The following is a 22,830-nucleotide window of genomic DNA, read 5'->3' on the forward strand; positions in this document are numbered from 1 at the left end:
TTTTTTTATCAATTACTAAAAGCATGTTAAAGGGGTCTTTTCATGGGAAATGTTGTTTTCTCATGAAAAATACCCCCAAATCAATTATTGGCTGCATTCATGCTTTTTCCTGTTTCAGTTGTCATGAATTTCAAAATAAAATGTGGAATTTTATTTTGAAATTCATGGAAACATTTGTACGTCACTCTATCTTCCTGCTCCCGACACCAGACCCTGCTCCTCCTCAGATTGCAGTCAGGGTTCTGAAACCTGCCTCCCATGGCCAGCACAGGATGTGTATCTTAGGTGATTGCTGTGATGTAACAGGCCCGTTGGTGAGAGTCCTGAGCTGGGATGCAGTTTTACGCAGGTCCACTTCCCATTTGCGGCACAAACTTTTTTCTTTGTGTTTTAGCTGCACTTGCCAATATGATGTTAGAGTATGTTAGGTCTAGTTGTTGCAGTTATTGAGCTGGACCAGTTCCTATATGGCCCACGCAAAACATATAATAGATAACAAATAAATAAATAGATAAATAAATAAATAAATAAAATGCTGAAATCTATGTTTTAACTTTCACAAATCAGATAAAGGTTTCATAAATCACGAACTATGCTTTGAGGACTCTGCCATTAGTGGGCAATCAGCTAGTCCAGGAATGATGTGTCCAGGTTGTTTTATAACAAGAGCTGATTAAAAATGCCCAGGGGGTGAAACATAAAACTACCAGTGATATTTTTGGATTTATTTGTGTTTTTACCTAATTTTCCACTATTACCAAAGTCCCTTTGAAAAAAATCCATTCTTTTTGCTAAAGTTTTTGTCTCCTCAACGTCGCAGCCAAATAGAAACATGGTGGTTTTTCAAAAATAACAACGAATGTCATGTAGTAGATATTTGGGGAAGAGGCAAAAAGAGATCACTGACTATAATCTCTGAAAAACATCCGATCTAATGTTGGACGGTTTTTCTATTCTAAGAATGAGCACTCAGGTATTAAATTATTGTAACTGTTCTTTAAAGGGCTTTAAAAGGGTTTGATTTGCATGTATCTGAAACAACACAACCCCGGCACCTTGTCTGTTAGAATCTTATTTGGTCTTTAGCCTAAACCTGTCTAATTACTGTAAAATCTGCTTTGGAACAACAGTTTATTTTACCGAGACTGGGAAAAATGACTGAGAAAGATCACACAGACTGTCAAAGTCGCCCTGAAAAGCTTTAACCCACGACTCGTAAATGTGTTCTGTTCAGTCTTTATGAAACAGTTTTCTCCACCGCACTCATCTGTCTTACCTCCGCGCTCTCTCAGCATCATTCCTTCCTTGTTGGTGGTTCAAACCTGCGTAAAGTCCCGCCTCCTTGCTGGACTGACAGCCACTGCTTTCTCATCTCAAACAGTTTATGCAAGATTTAAAGATGAGGCGGAAAACTGTCAGCAACGCGGGACGGTGTTTTCATTTGCAGGTAATCTGGTCTCCGTTAACTACAGCATATCAGCCACTCAGGAGGGTGGCACACTGATGCTCAGAGCCCAACTCTGGGAAAGGTGAGTGGGATCAAATCCATTTAGAGGTGGGGGAGGTTTGCAGCATTTTTGTTGTTGAAATATAACTTTTCAGCCAATCACTGTTTGCTCTTTATATTTTACAAGTGTCTTTAAAAAACATATAGTAAAAATAAACATTTTAAATATTTTAGTTTCAGGGGTGCATGATTTAAACTGCAGCATAAGAGGAATAAGTAGTAGGGGTGCAACGGTACGCTAAAATCGTATTCGGTTCGGTTCAGTGTTTTGAAGAGCTCGGTTCGATGAATTTTCGGTATATTATTTTATTTATTTATGTAGTATGTAAAGCGGCTCCTATAGTGAGCAGAACCAGGTGTCATCACTGGCTGCTGATCTAGCGTGATGTCTTTAATTATTTCACTGGTTATTAGCGCAGCTATGGGTGTCGTGTTCATGCAGACAAGTGTTGTGTTTGACTGTTGATGCTTCGCATTTTTATTTCTGCAGCGAGCCTTAAAAACTTACCTCACACCACCCAGTTTCTTCTCTAAAAGCTCGTACTAAATAACGAGCTTCCCCAGCGCTGTGATTTTCATTGTAGGATGAAAACTTTACATCAATTGTCTCAGGGGAAAAGTTCAGCAGACGTGTTTGTTTTTGCTGCCGCATGCCTGCACAGTGTGAGAGAAGGGAGGGGCGGCGCTCTGTTCAGCGTCTCCACAGGCTCCGCGGTAGCAGCGATAGCCAGCTGGTTTGATCCGCTTTGAGAGGCGTTGATCAGAATTTGCATATCACATTGTAATGTTCAGAAATGGTCAATTTTCACCTACAGATTGACCTATATGCCACCGGTCATCTACAGACATAAGACCCATCCCCTAAGGTGGATTTTACACTCTATGTTCCTAAAAGCCCAGAAGGATACTGCAACCTTGTTGACATTTCAGGAGGAACACGTTGTCAGCCTGTGTTCCCAAACAAAGCCTTCTTTGATAACACTGCAGGAGTCCCACTCTCTGAATAAAGTGAACGTTTTCATGAAATGAAATTAACAAATGTTATATGGATAATAATAATGTTTTGATTGATCTGTGCTTGAATTACTGAAAGTATGAAATGAATTATTACACTGAATGAGTTAGATATATATGGTAATCAGTAATGTTTGATATGACAAGGCAATCGTCACCCGCACTCAGACACAAGGACAAATTAAAGTTAAGTTAAACTCATGACACATAGATATTTCTTTACCGCAGATCAGAGCATCCGGTATCTCAAGAAGGCGTGATGTCTGAGGTTTTCTTGGTAACATCCCTTAGCATGGCACGTTCCGATTGGCCAAGAATTCATAACATGAGAATATTAAAACAGAATCACTAAGGTGATTCAGCAGTCGCATTCCAGCTTTCCATCATTCAGCATTCAGTTCTAGAGAAAGAGCTTCGGAACGGCCGTCCGGAGCGAAAACTCTTTAACCCTGAGCATTTTTGGCCAGCTGCCAAACCCTGCTAAAAGCTGCCTACTGCTGACACAGCAAACAGTTTCTGCAGAACAAAGCTGATACTGTTCCGACTCCCTAAGTCTCCTTCTACACGCAAACTAGTTCCAACCTGTCGTGACCTGGAGACGACTCTGGACTGACCTGGTTGTACTGCGGTTTTTCCTACGGACTTCGGTACCTTGGGGTCACCCGGCCCCCCAACATCTCGGATCCAAAAGAGAGTCTCCACTTGGGTACGTAGACATCACAGATAGCGTCTGATGGCTTTTTGATAAGAACCAACTTCATAATTTAATGCAAACCAATTATTTTGACACCCAGAACTCAGCTCTTCTAGAAACGAAAGTTCTGATAACATCATATTCACACATAGTCACCATGCATCTCGTTCCACTCACCTAGATCACAGTAATATTAGTTAACTTGTCATGTTTTTAATTGTTTAGAAAATAAATTCTTACTTTTTATAAACCTGACTCTGTCCTTGAATAAAGACGAAGTGTTCTACAATCCCTGAATAAACAAAGAATCCTAGAATCTTCTGATTAAACATCCAAAGACCAAGCAGGTTGATACTCTATATTTATACAGAGTATCACAGCTTATTGGTCATAAGTAGAGGTAATATATTAAGCTTTTAAAGCACCACAATTTACCAACTCTACATTTTTAAACGGAGATTGGGTGTGTGCAGCCATCGTGCGTCCCTCAATACAGCGTCTGTGTGGAAACTCACCTAAGAACTTTTATCCACTGCAAATGCAAATAAAAATTAATTATTTAACGGAAAAAAAAACCCAAAACGGTACACAAGTGGACCAAACCAAACAGGCTGAAGCGACACGGTTCTACAGCCCCATATGAACCGTTACACCTCTAATAAGTACAATTGATTGTTTAGCAACTAGATCTGAGGACAGCGTAATTCAATTTCTCTACCGTCTGTACTAGCTCTTCCTTTTGTTTGCGGCCCTCTCCTCGACCCTTCTCTCGGGCCTCGGTCAGCCTCGCCTTCAACGCTTGAGCTTCTCTTTCCAGCTGTTCCCTCTGTCGCACCACCTCCCTCCTTAGCTGCTCACACTGCACCTCCACCTGCGTACAACCAAGCAAACACAAATTAACCATCTCCTGAATCGAAAAGTTAGAAAATGTGGAACAAAGACTGAGTCGGTACACCTGGAAAGTTACTCATAAACGTTTCTCCTACCGTGTTTCTTTGTAGGTTTGCTTCCTCTGCCATCTCCACAGCCTGTTTGACCTGGAGACAGGCTGACCACTCCTTTTGCTGCGTCTCCTGCTGACTCGCCTGCGCTGCACGCAGAGCAGCCATTAATTCATCACGCTCCCTGAAAACAGACAAAACAAAATCAGCCACAATCGCCATTTCTACCAACTGTTGACACTCTGTTGCGCACTGGTGACTAATGCGCATAATTAATGTGTGTGTATGTTATCACTTACTTTGTGAGCCTGTCAATAGCCTGGACGTGCAGATTTGCATGAGTCTCAGCCAGCACAGCTTCGTGCTGTGCACACTTCAGACACAGTCCTGCGACACGAGGAGCTCCGCCAGCCTTTAGCGCACCTGCAGCTCGGTTCTCTGCATGTTTCAGTCGAACATTCAGCTCCTCACACTCCCTCTGACTCACTGACAGATCCTTTCTATGAACAAAAGCAAAAATAAATTATGTTTAAAAACGGTTCTGCCCATTATATTTAGGCACGATGGTGTAAGGTATTGCACCGACCTGAGAGAGATGACCTGAGCCTGAAAGCTATCAATCTGTGCCTGATGGATCACTTTCAGCTGTTCCTGTTGAGACATTTTGATGTAATGACAGGTCATGCCATGAGATGATTTTGCTTTCATTTTCTTTTCAAAATACTTAAAATGTTTATGTAAAGGTGAATGTAAAGGTGAACTATTTCTTTATGTTTAACAACGGCAAAGGTATACAGGCTTTTATTTTGATAGCGTCATAGCAACCGTAGCCAAGTAGGGAGGCGCATGCGGGCGCAACACAGAAGAAGCAAACGGAAATCTATTAGAAGTAAAGACGGAGCAAAGGATAGGCTATTAACGGTTCACGGAGAAGAAGACAAAGAAAGTTTGAAGAATACTTCTGTCTAGCTTCAGTTGATAAGGGGAACAAGGTTTGTAACTATAATTCAGAATGTTGTTATGAAAACGGAACGTGTCTATATGATTGTATTAATTGTGAAAACGGCTACCAATGTAATCAGTTATGCATTATGGTTTATTTTATGATTTATTTATTTTTTGTTTATGCCTAGCTCTTACGTTGGTTGGTTGATGATACGGACGGCTCAATAAATCATCATTCACCATCAGTTCCGGCCTTCTCGATATTGACTGAATGCTACAGTAAGAGCTTGACCGCCCCCTCTTGCGGAACGGTGTGGTTTCAAGGTTCAACAGCAGTACCCGCAACGTCCAGCAGAGGGCAGAATTTGGTCAGAAATTGAAACGGATCAAGGCAAAGTAAAATGGAAGACTACAGGCTGCAACAGTAAGTCAAACGGCCCTAACTGAACAGATTACAACTCTGCAAAGGGAAATTCAAGACTTAAAGGACTCACTTCAGGATGAAAGTAATGCGAGACAGGACATTAAAGATTCAATCAAATGCAAAGAACAAATGATAAGTGAACTTCAAGATAAAATTCAAAACACGTCAGATCTGCCAAGACGCTCTGAAAGAGTTAAAGTACAAACAGAAAAAATGATATTATATCTACGGGAAAAAATGATCAAAAAGGAAAAAATAATGCTTGTTCTTTATGAGCAATGGAAAGCACAGGCACGTGAAACGAGAGAAAAATTAAAGGAAGATATAACAGTGAAGGAGATGTCAGAACTTGCTGACATAATAGAAGAAAGGAGAGTTGATATATTAAAGTTATATTCAGAAAATAGAACCCAAATGGCACCATCATCTGACGTAAGGAGAAAGATCAATGCATGTGAAGCAGTAACTAAGGGGATCATATGGATAATTCTGGAAAGAATAAGTGGTGTTGATGGAGATTTTGATGCAGATCGTGAAAAAGCTCGTTTACGTGAACTTTTAGAGCATGACTACGCCATTTCCATATATGGATCAACTGCAGCATCAAATCGCAGCCAGCGATCCTCAGCTTCCCATCTGACAGCAAAACGAGCTGAAGCAGCAGCAGAACTAGCAGCAAAGGAGGTTGAGTATGAGGTCGCGCTGGAGGAACAAAGACAACAAGAAAAAATAAGGGCTCTAGAGGAAGAGCATAAAAAACAGGTGGCAGTTCAAAATGCAGTTAGAACGCCTGAGAGCACAAAGGGATGTGAAAGCAGCTCGAGCCAGATTTGAAGCATATGACAGGCATTTACTACAAGTGGGTGATGTACAGTCAATTACAGATGAAAAGGTGAGCCCAAACATCACACCTAAACAGCCGTTACCAGCAGTCTCCTTTGGTTCTCTGCAGACAGCCCTCCCTACTGTTACTGAGTAGGCACCAGCAGTGCAGGAAGCTCCCTCCAGTGTTACCCAGCTAGCACAGGCAGTTCAAGACAGCATAAGATTAAACAAACTTCCTACGCCAGAACCAACAGTTTTTAGTGGCGACCCAATGCATTTTATTGAATGGAAATCCACATTTACATCACTGATTGATCAAAAGGGCATCTCAGCAGCAGATAAACTGTACTATTTGAAGAGATATGTAACAGGGTCAGCTCGCAAATGCATTGAAGGGACTTTCTTTAGGAGTGATGAAGCCGCATATAAGGATGCTTGGGACAAGTTAAACCAAAGATACGGCCAGCCCTTTATTATACAGAAATCATTCCGAGAGAAGCTATCAAACTGGCCAAAGGTGCAGTCCAGAGATGCTGATGGATTAAGAACTTTTGCGGACTTCCTAAATGCATGCATGCTCGCTATGCCTCATGTAAAGGGTTTGCAAATACTTAACGACTGCGAGGAAAATAAAAAATTACTGCACAAACTACCAGACTGGATAAATGCAAGATGGAACAGACAGGTAACAAAGACTTTAATGGAAGGTGGTGAGTTTCCAAGTTTTAGTGACTTTGCATCCTTTCTCTCTGTTGAAGCTGAAGTTGCATGTAACCCATTCACCTCCATTCACGCCCTTCGTTACTCTGAAACTAACAGCGACAAAAGAAACACAAGAGAACCAAAAGGGAACAAAGCAAGTGTTTTTAAGACAAATTCAACGGAACAAAGTAACACACAGTCAATGATAATAACATCAAAGGAGTTTTCATGTTTTCTGTGTCAGATTGCACATCCACTCCACAAGTGTCCAGACTTCTTAAAACTGTCTCTAGAAAACAGAAGAAAGTTTGTGAAGGAGAATAAACTTTGTTATGGTTGTCTAAAACAAGGTCACAATGCCAAAGAGTGCAAACGCCGCTTCAGTTGTGACACCTGCTCAAAGAGGCATCCTACCTGTCTTCATGACGACAATTAATGGAACGGCCTACAAAAGGAGACACAAGTGAGTGTAAATAATGGAACTCAAGTTAACTCACCTGCAGCAGCGACGGCTATGTCAATCAATGTTGCCAGACCTGAACACACAATCAGCACATCAATGATAGTTCCAGTGTGGCTGTCAACTGCTAACAACCCACTCAAAGAAAAACTGGTTTATGCGCTATTAGACACGCAGAGTGATGCTGTCTTCATTGACCCATGAGCTGCAGGCAGATGTTTGCCCAGTAAAGCTAAAACTGACTACCATGATGGGAAAAAAATGCAGTTGTAAGCTGTGAAAGGGTGTCTGATCTCTTGGTGAGAGGCTATAACTCAGCCACAGTCATAAAGCTTCCTACGGCATATTCAAAGGACTGCATCCCTGCTAACAGAGAACACATACCCACATGTGAAACAGCCAAACAGTGGAGTCACTTGCTGCCTATTGCCGATGAAATCCCTCCACTTCTCAGATGTGAGATAAGTCTCCTCATAGGTTATACTTGTCCTAGAGCTCTAGCACCTAAACAAGTAATCTTAGGAAAAGATAATGAACCTTATGCTCTTCAGACTGATTTGGGATGGAGCATTGTTGGCAACTCAGACCCTGAAGAGAAAACAGACATGGCAACCAGGCTTTGTCACAGATGCACCGTTAAAGAGGTTCCTCCTTCCACTCCAGCAGACGCAATACGTGTATTGGAAAGAGACTTCAAAGACGCTGAAAGAAATGAAAAGACTGTGTCACAAGAGGATCTATTATTCCTCCAAAAACTTGAGGAAGGCATAGTACAAAAAAGAAAAAGGGAAATTATGAAATGCCATTGCCGTTCAGGAAAATACCACAAATGCCAACTAACAGACAACTTGCTGAAAGCAGACTAAGTCAACTAAAACGCAAACTCATGAAGGATCAAAAATACAAGGAGGATTACATGAAATTCATGAATGAAATGATCAAAAGAGGTGATGCAGAAGAAACTGACGATATTGGATCACCTGGTGAGACATGGTATATACCTCACCACGGTGTTTATCATCCAAATAAACCTAACAGGTTGCGCATAGTTTTTGACTGTTCAGCTAAACACAATGGTACCTGCCTTAATGATCATTTACTAAATGGCCCTGACATGATCAACAGTTTAACAGGTGTTTTGGTGCGCTTCAGACAGCATAAAGTCGCTCTAATGTGCGACATTGAAAAAATGTTCCACCAGTTTCAGGTTAAGGAAGATGATCGCAACTATTTGCGCTTCTTATGGTGGAAAGATGGTGACGTTAACAGCCAGCCACAAGCATACAGGATGACAGTCCACCTTTTTGGAGCTGCTTCATCCCCAGGGTGTGCGAACTATGGACTCAAACATCTGGCTAAGGAAAACAGATCTGCATATCCTGTAGGCTCACAGTTCATAACCAGGGACTTCTATGTAGATGACGGAGTCACCAGCGTACAAAAAACTGAGGATGCTATTCAACTAGTAAAGGAAGCACGTGAGCTATGTGCAAAGGGTGGATTAAGGCTGCATACGTTTGTATCCAACAACACTGATGTTTTAAACAGCATCCCAACATCACAGCTGGCAACAGATACAAAAACAAAGGACTTGACATTCAAAGAGGCACAAACAGAAAGAGCCCTTGGCATTTATTGGAATGTAGAGAAAGACTGCTTTACGTTCAACATCATGCTGAAGGACCAACCCCCAACCAGGCGGGGCATCCTATGAGCAGTTGCAGCAATATATGATCCCCTCGGATTTTTAGCTCCTTATGTGCTCAACGGCAAGGGAATTCTCCAAGAAATGTGCCGTCAAGGAACAGACTGGGACGACCCAATACCAGATCACCTCAGGCCACGGTGGGAGTGCTGGAAAGGAGACCTGCAAAATTTAAAAAACGTCCAGCTAAACAGATGTTATGCTCCTGCAGAATTTGGAGAAGTGATCAAAAGAGAATTACATCACTTTTCAGATGCAAGCACCACAGGATACGGCCAATGTCCCTATCTTAGACTCACAAACAAAAACAAAGAAGTTCATTGTGCCTTTGTCATGGGCAAAGCACGTGTCTCACCCACAAAGGTCACCACTATACCCAGGTTGGAACCATAGACTGTACATACTTGGTTGGAACTCACCGCAGCCACAGTATCAGTCACAGTGAGCAACATGTTAAAGGAGGAGCGGCTCTACGATGATGTAGAAGAGTTCTTTTGGACAGATTCAAAGGTCACTTTAGGGTACATAAATAATGAGGCGAGGCGCTTCCACACGTTTGTTGCGAATAGTGTGCAGAAAATACGGAGCTACACTTCACCACAACAATGGTTTCATGTACCTACTGATGAAAATCCCACCGACATGGCTTCCAGGGGCACATCTGTAAAGGAACTGCTTTCATCAAACTGGCTCACCGGCCCTCAGTTTCTGTGGAAAGGAGAAATACAGCTTCCAACAAGAAAGACTATCGAGCTCCCAGTAGGAGACCCAGAGGTGAGAAAGGTGCAGACCCTAAACACTCAAGCTGTAAAACATGCAAGTCTCAGTGACCACCTCACAAAGTTCTCCTCCTGGTCCCGTGCAGTTAGTGCTGTTGCACGTCTCAGACGATATCTGCTCAAGGACAAATCAAAGACACTCACCACTGTAGATGAAAGGAAAATAGCTGAAACTGTGATCATCAAAGATTTGCAAGGACAAGTGTATCACAATGAAAACTTCAAGTGCTCTGCCTCCACCCGGAACATTCATAAAAGAGGACTTGTATGCACGAAAGCGATGGCGCCAAGTTCAGTACCTTCTTGAGCAGTTCTGGAGCAGATGGAGAAAAGAGTACCTTCAGAAGCTTATAGTGAGACAAAAATGGCACACACCTAAAAGAAACATGCAAATTGGAGACATAGTGATGGACAAAGATGACATGCTACCACACTCTCAATGGAAACTTGGTCGAATCGTGGACACTGTGCAGGACACTGATGGACTTGTCAGAAAGGTCAAAATAGCCTCTGCAGACAAAAATCTAAACAATAAGGGCCAACGTGTCAGCAAAATGTCTGTGGTAGAACGCCCTGTTCATAAGTTGGTCTTGTTGTTAGAAGACTGTAATGTTTGAATCTACAGTGCTTTAAAGTGTTGGAAAATGTTTTATTTATTTATTTTTTGTTTTTGAATTTTATACAAAGTGTCCGTTAAGCTACTGTTATTGTTATGGAAAAATTATTTGTGTTTATATGTTCAATAGCAAATAATTTGGTGGGAGTGTAAAGGTGAATGTAAAGGTGAACTATTTCTTTATGTTTAACAACGGCAAAGGTATACAGGCTTTTATTTTGATAGCGTCATAGCAACCGTAGCCAAGTAGGGAGGCGCAACGGGCGCAACACAGAAGAAGCAAACGGAAATCTATTAGAAGTAAAGACGGAGCAAAGGATAGGCTATTAACGGTTCACGGAGAAGAAGACAAAGAAAGTTTGAAGAATACTTCTGTCTAGCTTCAGTTGATAAGGGGAACAAGGTTTGTAACTATAATTCAGAATGTTGTTATGAAAACGGAACGTGTCTATATGATTGTATTAATTGTGAAAACGGCTACCAATGTAATCAGTTATGCATTATGGTTTATTTTATGATTTATTTATTTTTTGTTTATGCCTAGCTCTTACGTTGGTTGGTTGATGATACGGACGGCTCAATAAATCATCATTCACCATCAGTTCCGGCCTTCTCAATAGTGACTGAATGCTACAGTTTATAATAAGAGTTTATTTGGGGCTGGTCAGCACATGAATCTTATAATAAATTATCCTTGTACATCATTCTGAATCAGGAGTGTGTGGGATTTAATGATTTTTCTACCTTTACCTCCTCAGTGGCCTAGTGGTCCACCCTGGGACTGGGAGATCGGGATTCAAATCCAAGGGCGGGTCAGACCAAAACTTTAAAATGAGACCCAACACCTCCCTGCTTAACACTCAGCTTTAGGGGTTGAATTGGGGGGTTAAACTACCAAATAGTTCCCTAACGCAGCCACTGCTGCAGCTCACCGCTCCCCACGGGGATGGGTCAAATGCAGAGATGAATTTTACCGGTGCGTGCGGGGTTCGGGGGCCACAAAGAGGGGGCCGCCAATTGAGGACTACTGCTCTTGCTTATCAAACCATACATCCAAGTTGATTTTACCACCCAGACTCCACAAGCTCTCTCAGATACTAAGAAAGGTTTTGCTAAAACATCTAGCTCACATTCCATCATTTGGAATTCATTCATTTGTCATGTACAATCACTTAGTTTAAGAAAATAGTATCAAAATCATTTTCATAACTATATTGCCGACTCTGTTTGAATTAATGTGAAGTGTGCATGTTCCCTAAATAAGTCAAAGAAACTAAAGTCTTCTGATTAAACATTCAAAGACCAATCGGACTGATATTTCATATTTATGTGGAATATCACAGCTTACTGATCATTTAATACATATGTAGCCAATCCTAAATGCTACAAACTTTTGACGGACAAGTAAGTCTCATATTTGACACAACATGAAGTGAGAATAATACTTGTAAAACAACGTTTTAGCTCTGTTTGTCGGCTACAGAAGGCCATTAATAAACTACAACGATGTGCTTGTCAGCCACTAGATGGTGTCATCGGACAAGAGAAATACTCCGGAAAGAGACTAAGTCTGAGCCTTGTGAAAACGTAGAAATAAACACAAAATGTTAAAGTAGGAAAATAGATGTACATCATACTTACTAGCTCATTTTTCCATGTGTTGTGTTCTGACCTCTGCGGGATATGGTGGCCACGGTTATCCACCTGAGCAAACCAGCAGGAAGCAACACAAACTACTTTAGATTGGTGATCATTACATTAAAAACTGTTTAAGTGAAAATAAAGAAAACTTAAAACAATCTATAATTGTTAGATTTTAATGTTAGGAATCTGCTCTATTCATATATTTGAACTAGACAAAAACATAACAGCCATTTGATCACAGATTACCGCAGAGTTATGGATGGTGTAATCCATAGCTCTGGATTTGAGCTCAGACTGCAGCTTCTCATTTTCCACCACCACCACCCTGATCCTTTGTTTCACTACCTGCAGTTCCTCCTAAACAAACACAAATAGATAATTCAACCACAACTCCTCAAGTAAAACAAAACATAGGCTGTAGTGTACAAACCTTGCAGAATTTGACTTCAGCTTCTAGGTGCTGGATGTAGTCTGACTGACCATGGATCATTGGGACCAAGCTCTGGAGGACAGGCACACTGGACCGGCCTTCCATCTGCTCTTTCTTTAAAGGAAAAGTAAAAAAGTTATCACTCAGTGGGAACAACACAGCAGAAAAGTCACTAATGCTTAACCATACAACTCTGCACACCCCACCTTGGATGGAGACGGTTTTTCTGATGGAGAAAGACAAGTGGGGATTTCTATGTGTTGCTTTAAAAGGAGACTCTTCAGCTGATTAACTACAAAACAAAAACAACATGATAAGAGAATTATTGTATTAAACGTTATACACTGTGAACACAGTTCTGGACAGAAACATTGTGAGGGTGTTGCACTAAAAGCCACCTGACAGGTACTAATCAGTGGGTCACCTGCTTCACTCTGTGTCTTTTGGCTCCAAGGGGCTCTGCCCTCCTCAGCCACAGCTGTAAAGAATGTTCCACCACTGCCTTTAGCTTCTTCTTCATCAGCAGCAGCATCATCATCATCATCATAATCATTATGATCAGCAGCATTGACTTGCTTCACAGTACTACTGAGCTGCTGGATGCTCTGGTTTGCACTCTCTGAAAATCAATATACAGACGTGCATCATTTGTTATCCATATGTGTGCACTGTAAGTACCAGACGAGAACAGAATAGAACAGAATAGAATAGAATAGAACATCTACATAAGAAAAATAAATGTGTATAAAAACAGGAAAATAACAATAGAAGATTGTACATTAGAAATGAGTGCATGAAAAACATCAACAAACTATTTTTAAAAAAGATGAAAAAAAAACCCTGTAAACTACAAAAGAGGATTAGGGCCACCGAAAAGAAAAAGAAAAGAAATAAATGTTTTACTTTCATCTCAGAATTCTGACTTTGTTCTCAGAATTCTTACTTTGATCTCAGAACTCTGACTTTGTTCTCAGAATTCTGACTTTGTTCTCAGAATTCTGACTTTGTTCTCAGAATTCTGACTTTGTTCTCAGAATTCTGACTTTTTTCTCAGAATCCTGACTTTGATCTCAGAATTCTGACTTTGTTCTCAGAATTCTGACTTTTTTCTCAGAATTCTGACTTTTTTCTCAGAATCCTGACTTTGATCTCAGAACTATGACTTTGATCTCAGAATTCTGACTTTGATCTCAGAATTCTGACTTTGTTCTCAGAATTCTGACTTTGATCTCAGAATTCTGACTTTGTTCTCAGAATTCTGACTTTTTTCTCAGAATTCTGACATTTTTCTCAGAATTCTGACTTTGATCTCAAAATTCTGACTTTGATCTCAGAATTTTGACTTTGATCTCAGAATTCTTACATTTTTCTCAGAATTCTTAAATTTTTCTCAGAATTCTGACTTTGATCTCAGAATTCTGACTTTGTTCTCAGAATTATGACTTTAAAGAGCAAGTCAACCCCTACCTGAGTAATTCCACTCCCACTTCATGTTTGAAAAATGCAACAAATGCTGTTGCCTGGCAGACCGAGAGGGCGGAGCTGCTAACAAATACACTCACACACAGGCTCACGACAGCATTGTGACATCATAATGTACCAGTTTACATCATAGCATACCTCTTAGCCAATAGCGGTGGCAGATTTAAATTAAAATACAGTGCAGAGTTTTTACCTGACAACGGCACAACACTGCCAGTTTTAGGCAGAATATTTAAATTTTAACTAAGATGCACTGAAGTGCCAAATTATTGACTACACGTGTCTGCAGCACGATTAGACACTTGTTTATTTAGTTTATCAGCAAAAAAAAGTTTATTTGGGGGTGACTTGCTCTTTAATCTCAGAATTCTTACGTTTTTCTAAGAATTCTGACTTTAATCTCAGGTGCTTTTTATTAGAATTCTGACTTTTTTCTCTTTTTTTCTCACTATATTCTTACATACGTGCACGTTTAAAATCAGAATTCTCTTTTTTGGTTCAGTGGCCCTAATCCTCTTCTGTAGTAAACTGTAACAACTGCATATTTGATTTGCAATATGTAAGCCACGAAGGGAAATCACTACTGAGATACATAACTGTTGCTGAAAAGTCCCTGCATTTATTTACAAAGTATTTACAGCAACGTTATGTCTCATATATCTTTAATGATATAACACATCCTCTCTGAACATCAAGCTGGAATAGAAACAGAACAGCAACAGATGGCATTTTCCTATAATAAAATTCACTATCTACTCAAATGTTATGATCAAATCACAGACGTGGTACAACAAACTGTTTCGTTTAAACTGTTAGCAAACATCGTTTAATAAAACATGAACTCACTCCTCAGCTCCTTGTGTTTAGCGACCGACTGCTCCTCTTCCTCTTCATCTGAATCAACCTGTTTCATTTTAACGGAACGCTCATTAAATGACACTAAATCACTAAATATATGATATCTGCTAAGATACACAAAACATCGCAGCAGCCATGTTCAATACATCATAACAACCGGTTGGCTCAAAAAAGTGGCGTTTGTTTTGTAAAATTAACTCGTTATGAGGGCGGAGTTCCCGTAGACAACAGCGTAACAACGTCCCCGCCCCTGTCAGAAGTCCAACGACTTCGAAAACAAACTCAAACGAGAGCACAACGTCTGCTCATCCTCAAACGCTATGGATTTTTGGGAATTGTAGTATTTTCTCAAACCTTTAGCGAAACCAGGGCTGCAAACACGGCTGCAAGCTGGTACTACTCATAGGTTATTTTTAGCCATTTAGAAAAGAACATTTATCTTGTCAAACTATAAGTAATTGGTTTAATTCAACGCTTAAAAATTAAGTAACCAATAACAGTTGACGACCACTGCTCTAAATTCTTTCAAACACTATTTTTGTTGCCACCAAAGAACGAGGAATTTGCGCTCTCCACTAGCATAAAAGCAGAACAACATCTTGGGTTCCGATTGGCTCAAAAAAGTGGCGTTTGTTTTGTAAAATTAACTCGTTATGATTCTTAGGATTTTCAAACTCTTTCAAAAAGAAGGGTACACGGGGAGTTGCTGCCCTCCAGTGTCTGAAAGCTGTCACTACACTTTTGATCCTCGTAGCCATTTAGAAGAAAATAGTCAAGTATTCTTTATTCCGGACTCTTAGTCCAATTCACAGAAGTAGAAAAACATTGTACAGATAAGATAACATGACATGAGCACAATATGACACACTAAAGCACAAGAGACAAAAATAATCAAAAACAAGAGACAATAATAACAGTAGTGTGAAAATAAAGTATAAATGATTGTTACTCCCTAATCTGAAGAAGAAAAATACCGTTATACCAGTGTTTCCACATCGTTGACAGATAACGTATTGCACTAACACGGATATTGGTTAGATTTAAAACAATCACATTTTTAGAATTGTTCAGCTAAAGACCAAAGGTGACAGATCATTTGCTGCTGTGGCCCCCAGACTCTGAAGAAGAAGAAGAAAATATCATTTCTATAGCGCCTCTCAAGATAAAAATCACGAGGTGCTTCACAAAAACAAAAACAAAAAATAAAAAAAATTGTAAAAATATAAAAAAGCATTTCGAAAATGTTTAAAATATATCTAAAATGAGCAAGAATAAGCTGTTGCGGTTTAAAAGAAAAAATGTTAAGAAAGAGAGAGAGTGAATAAGAAAGAGGGAAATCAGTGGATCCTGAGGAAGGTGGAATAAGTGGCGAGAGCAGAATAAAGAGAGAGTGGTGATGAAGGTCATCCAAAAGCCAGCTTGAACAAGTGAGTCTTCAGCTGCTTTTTGAAGGAGACTACTGAGTCCACTGATCTCAGGCTCAGGGGGTGAGAGTTCCAAAGTCTCGGGGCCACAGCAGCAAATGATCTGTCACCTTTGGTCTTTATCCTGGTGCAATGCACAACCAGTAGACTTTGATCACTGGACCTCAGGGACCTGCTGGGGGTGTAGGGACTAAGAAGATCACCAATGTAAGATGGTGCTTGTCCATGTAGGGCCCTATAGACCAGAACCAGGATCTTGAAATGAACCCTGGAGTTGACTGGCAGCCAGTGAAGCTGGAGGAGAAGCGGGGTGATGTGGGTGTGTTTGGAGGACTTGGTCAGAAGCCGAGCACAGGCGTTCTGAACCACCTGTAGACGGTTCAGGGAGGTTCTGCTCAGACACGTGAAAAGAGAGTTACAGTAGTTTAAGCGTGAGGAGATGAAGGTGTGGAGAACTGTCTCAAGTTCAGAGCGGGACAGAATGGGACTCAGCTTAGCAATGTTCCTGAGATGGAAGAAGGAAAAGCGAACAAGAGAACTGACATGAGAATCCAGGGTGAGAGCTGGGTCAAAGGTCACGCCAAGATTCCTGACGGAAGGTTTGGTGTGAGAAGCAAGCTGACCAAGAGAGTCTCTGACTTTGGGAACCAGCTTGTCTGGGGCACAGATGAGGATCTCAGTCTTATCTTCATTCAGCTGAAGAAAGCTCCCAGCCATCCAGGCTTTGATAGAGTCTAAGCAGGTGTGTAACAGCTGCAGCTTAGACATCTCATGGGGCTTAAAGGAGATGTACAGTTGGATGTCATCTGCATAAAGATGGTAGGAGATTCTCTTGAAGGAGCTCAGGATGTCATGAAGAGGAAGCAAATGGAGGAGGAAGAGCAGAGGCCCCAGCACAGAACCTTGTGGGACACCATGGGTAAGGGAGGTGGTGGAGGACCTAAACTTGGAGACAGCCACAGAAAACGAGCGCTCAGAAAGATAAGAGGAGAACCACTCCAGAGCAGATCCTGATAGGCCTACCCAGTCTCTCAGCCTCTCCAGTAGCAGGTGATGGTCAACAGTGTCAAAGGCTGCAGTCAGGTCCAGCAGGACCAGAACAGAACAGTCCCCTGCATCACTGTGAGTCAGAAGGTCATTAGAGACCCTAAGAAGAGCGGTTTCAGTAGAATGAGCTCTACAAAAACCTGACTGGAAGCTATTATAGATGTTCTGTTCATCAAGAGCAGCTGTGAGTTGTTTAGAACTCTGGAACTCTCTCCCCCTGAGCCTGAGATCAGTGGACTCAGTCAGGGGCGCAGATAGGATTTTCAAACTGGGGGGGAACAAAGTTCCAATGTACCCTCCCCCAAACACACACACACACACCACACACACACACACACACACACACACACACACACACACACACACACACACACACACACACACACACACACATACACACACGCGCGCGTACACACACACATACACATACACAAACTATTGCAAGCGCCTTAACTAAAGCTCAGTCAGTTTGTGTAATTTCATCCAATGGTTTACGTAAAAACGAACACTTTTATATTCGTGTTTGAAGCCATTATGCAGTGGAACGCTGGCAACAAAGCTCTGCCTGATCAACACTATAAATGATAAATGATCCGCACTCGTATAGCGCCTCTCAGAGTAAGGACTCCAAAGCGCTTTACACTACAGTGTGTCATTCATCCATTCACACACACTCACACACTGATGGGGATGAGCTACGATGTAGCCACAGCTTCTCTGGGGCGCACTGGCAGAGGCGCCCCATTATTTAATTCAGTCATTTGTTATTCTCCCAGTCAATTACTAACAAAACCTCATGCTTTATGCAACACATTAAATGATTTTCAGCGTACCAATCTTTACAGAAAACATAAAAGCCCTAAAAAACTGCACATAAAATATATTTAAAAAACAAAATTCACTTATCACTTAGAGCAGTGGTTCCCATCAGCCTGACCAACAGATGTTCCTTCGTATTTTTACGTTACTTAGAATTTTTCATTATATTTGGAAAGTTTTTATTTATATATAAATATATAAATCTCTTTATATTTTATATTTAACTTTTTTTATGATTATGTGGCACACTTGACTTCCATACCTAACGCATTGCATCTTCCCCTTTTTTACAGCTTTTTTTTAACATTGTCAATACGTCTGTCAAGTTTGCGGTGTTTTACCATCATTTCTACATCCATCACGTCCCAGAGAAGGTTAAACAAACATCAAACCCAACGTTTGGAGCTTGTAAACTCCACACACCTCTCGTGCAGCACCAGCTGTCTGATGCTGCAGCAGCGTCAATCTTCCCGGCTGGATGAGTGAATTTCTTCATCAGAGTCAATAAGCTGCTTCATAATCAGAGTCAGTCATTACCAGACAAAGTGATCAGTCAACAAAGACCAGACCTGCCGGCAATTATACGTTTTATCTAATATTTGCGCTCTTCATGTTGCGCACATCTCCTCCTCTCCCCGACTGGGAGCCTCATAGCGGGAGGCATTTTTAAAACTCTAAAAACTCCCAAACTTTGCTCAGCCTGAAGGTTCCACATCTCCACTATCTTCTGGTGTAAAGTAGTAACTTCATGAGGGATCATATTTGTAGATGAGACTCGTTAAAGTCAGCAATGAGGCTTTGGCACTTATAACGAGTAAGTCCCAACACTGACAACAACGTACTGAAACTAGAGCCAACCTGCATAAACAGACAGATCGGTCCCGCCTACTTACACTGTTGGTCTTTTTTAAATACGCAGTATTCCTTGCTTGCCTTTTTCGCTTCATCCTGCATCCTAGCAGCAACCACTTTTGCACCTCTGGAGTCTGTGTTTGTTTATGTCATGCTGCATTCAGTGTAATTGGAAAAATGAGCTTCAAGTGCTTAACCTCTGATTTTGTTTTCTTTCTGGCCTTAGTTGGGGGGGGCGGATCGGGGTCGATCTGAATCTGGGGGGGACAGATCCCCCCGACCCCCACCCTGTCTGCGCTCCTGGACTCAGTGGACTCCTTCAAAAAGCAGCTGAAGACTCACTTGTTCAAGCTGGCTTTTGTATGACCTTCTTCACCACTCTCTATTCTGCTCTCCCCACCTATTCCACCTTCATCAGGATCCACTGATTCCCCTCTTTCCTAGTCACTCTCTCTCTTTCTTAACTTTTTTTAATCACAACTGTCTATTTTTTTCTCATTTTAAATATATTTTTAACCATTTTCTAAATTATTTTTTATATTTTTACATTTTTTGTTTTTGTGAAGCACCTCATGATTTTTATCTTGAGAAGCGCTAAAGAAAATATATTTTTTCTTCCTCTACAAATACATTTATAAATAAAATGTATTAAGACAGCTTGTAGGGTGCTTACCCTCGCATTCACAAAAGTCTCACTTGCACTCGTCCATCTAGGCTACCTCAGTATCAAACGCAGAGCATCGTTATAGGCAACATTCAGCCTAAGCATACATTAGTGGTGTACAGTAAGCCTTAAATAAGGTTCTCTTTGCTTTATCGGAACAAGACCCAAACTTACAAGCAAGTGTATTTTCCTGAGCATATAACATACAGCCAGGGGCGCAGCTACCTACTTTATGAGGGGTATGAGCCCCCCCCCCCCCCCACACACACACACACACACAATGCCATCCCATTGCCTCCAACCAGATTTATTTTTATGTTGTAAAAATCTAGTTGATTATACACTTTTATTTTATGTTATATTGCAACAGGTGAACAGCTCAACCATAAAAAGTTAGATAATTATTTATGTGTAACAAAAATGCTCACTACATTCTCTGTAGTACAAATATAACATATCTGAACAACAGCCTGTACTCGATGTACAAATGTTTACACTAAATTGTCACATGTCGTGCCTTTACACTCGCCCATTTGTCAAGAATAGCATCAAATGAGATAGACCGTGCCACACTGTTTTCAATAGAGATCACTGCCAACTGAGTCAAGCGATCATTGCTCATACTCCAATGAAGGTATGTTTTTATAAGCTTTAGCTTACTAAATGATCTCTCAGCAGATGCAACTGTCAAAGGCATGGTGAGGAATACTCTAAGGGCTACTGTCAAATTTGGGAACACCAAATCAAGATTCTTCTGACTGAGGAAATTTAGCTTCTCAAGAGCTTTGTAACCCTTCAGTAGACGGCTTGCTGGGTATATTTCTTGAATTATGTCTCTGGAAACAAAGGTAGTCATGGCAAATGTGGTAACTGCTTCCTCCAGCTCAGTTTTTGTCATCTGATCCATTTTGGTGATGAATTTAAATTTCTCAGACACAAGCCAAAGATTAGAAAACCTGTCTGATAGCTCTTGCAGGATGGTGTCGACAATGACATTGAAAACCATGCACCTAAAGTGCATTTCGGGTTCTTCTCCATGATGAGCATTGCTGGAATTGTCCGCTTGTTGTCCCTCTTCTTCATCATGTTGACCTCTCTGTTCCTCTCCCTCTTCTTCGTGTAGACCTATGTTCTCTCTCTCCTTCATCATGTGGACCTCTCTGTTTCTGTCCCTCTTCTTCATCATGTAGACCTCTCTGCTCCACATTCTCCTCTGTAGTCACTGACTTGCCTTGTCTGCCTGCACATATTTTTCTTAAAGGACAAAAAGATGGTCAGTAAAATTCTAATCATACTAGAATTCCAGGTTTTTAATGGCCATTCTAGTATATTTATTCCTATCTGTCATCGCTGGTCTCAAGCATTATCTAACAGCTATAAATTACTGCTCTTGAAAATGCACTTGATCATTATAAATAATATTGAAAAATTGATCACTTGGTATTAAGTGAGTTTTCACTTCCATCTAGTATTGGACCAACCTGTTGCCTTCCTCTCTCTGTCCTGATTCTTTATCTCTCTTCTTTTCTTCTTTCTCTCCATCCTCACATCCGAATAATGAGAAATTTGAATTTAAAAATAAAAAAAGACTAAAACTACATATAAAAACATTATATTTTAGTTTAAAATTGCAGGAATTTAAGAGCAAATCTGAAGTGCATCACCCAATTCATTAATTTATCAGTATTATCACTTAACGTCCAATTAAACAAAGGATTACTGTCAGAAAAACTAAATAACCACCCCTGGTTCCTTTATTTTCTTGTGATTATCTGTAACATATTTTTATTAATATTCGACAAGCAGAAACCCCTCCTCACTTAGATCTAACGGAATCAACAACCCCCCCACCACCACCACCACCACCACCACTGCTCTCACGGAGATCCGACTGCTCCCAGAGTGAGATTAAAACCCTGATCTTGTGATCGATACAGAAGACTTAGACATCCGTAACCAAGGCCGGATTAGCCATATGGGCAACTGGGCAATTGCCCAGGGCCCACGAACTCTAAAGGGCCCAGGCCCAGGGCAACAAGGGCACGAGCAAAATACTGTATCTGTAATCTCCCGCTTTATATTAAACTAGGGTGACCATACGTCCTCTTTTTCTCGGACATGTCTACTTTTCACTCTCTGTCCGGGCATCCGGGGGGGGGGGTTCTTGTGTTGATGAAAATGTCCGGTTTTTCATCCAGGAGCAGGGATCGAATTATGGGGGAGCTGGATATCCTACACATCCAGGAGAGCCGGAAAGAACGTTTTCTACCTACAGTATATCATTCATGGACTCTTTTGAGCAGAGAGCGGCAGAGCGATGATCGTTGGTGTTCAGCGCTCCAGGCTGCTGCGTCCAGCGCACGGTCCATTCTCAAAATGGCGCAACCAAAAAAACTATAATTAGCACACGATCGTTCATGTCTGCACATGTTCTCTACTTTCTGTCTTATTTGTGCCTGAAGTGCTCTGCTACTGCGGAGCTCATCAACTGTGCTGCGGAGATTTCACCTCACTGACGCAGCATCGAAACACGCTCTCCGCTTTGCGGTCACGAGATCCCTTTGATCTGCTCAAAAGTAACTGATGAGGTGAAAAAGTAGCAGCAGTTTTTTCTGGAGAGTTTAGAGGAGATGCAGGAAGACGAGAGACAGACAGGGCAGGAAAATTGTTAAATAAAAACAAGAAAACAAAACAAAGTGTTGAAAAGTAAAATGTAGGTAGATTTATCTCCAACACGCGTTTTTACCAGTATAAAGCAATAAGTTATACACATGTAATATTTATACATTTTATACAATTCAGATCACCTTCAAAACTCAGTCACACAGCCAGGGCCGTTTCAAGGCATTTTGGGGGCCAATGTTATATGTTATGTGCCCTGCGGTCTTCAGTAAAGTGCACTTGCAGAAAGTGCACAGTTTGGCTTCAAGTACGTAGTACAAGTGTGCAAATAATTGCTGAATTGAGACAGGGAGCATTGCATAGTCTTGTAGAAAGA

General features: G+C 41.0%; 1 protein-coding gene across 1 annotated transcript in view; it reads right to left on the minus strand.

Annotated features, from left to right (window-relative positions):
• Positions 1-15,565, minus strand: part of sdccag8 (SHH signaling and ciliogenesis regulator sdccag8) — a 73,778-nt gene extending 58,213 nt beyond the window's left edge. The window contains exons 1-10 of the mRNA XM_054750219.2: positions 15,015-15,565; positions 13,111-13,305; positions 12,893-12,978; positions 12,687-12,800; positions 12,503-12,613; positions 12,254-12,316; positions 4,743-4,807; positions 4,456-4,656; positions 4,202-4,340; positions 3,934-4,086 (exon numbers count right to left, since the gene is read on the minus strand). Coding sequence (XP_054606194.2) covers positions 3,934-4,086; positions 4,202-4,340; positions 4,456-4,656; positions 4,743-4,807; positions 12,254-12,316; positions 12,503-12,613; positions 12,687-12,800; positions 12,893-12,978; positions 13,111-13,305; positions 15,015-15,081 — 1,194 coding nt within the window. The 5' untranslated portion in view covers positions 15,082-15,565. The remainder of the gene's footprint in view (positions 1-3,933; positions 4,087-4,201; positions 4,341-4,455; positions 4,657-4,742; positions 4,808-12,253; positions 12,317-12,502; positions 12,614-12,686; positions 12,801-12,892; positions 12,979-13,110; positions 13,306-15,014) is intronic.
• Between the last annotated feature and the right edge of the window lie 7,265 nt (positions 15,566-22,830).

This window comes from Nothobranchius furzeri, chromosome 12 (genome assembly GCF_043380555.1).
Source record: "Nothobranchius furzeri strain GRZ-AD chromosome 12, NfurGRZ-RIMD1, whole genome shotgun sequence".
Classification (NCBI taxonomy): domain Eukaryota; kingdom Metazoa; phylum Chordata; class Actinopteri; order Cyprinodontiformes; family Nothobranchiidae; genus Nothobranchius; species Nothobranchius furzeri.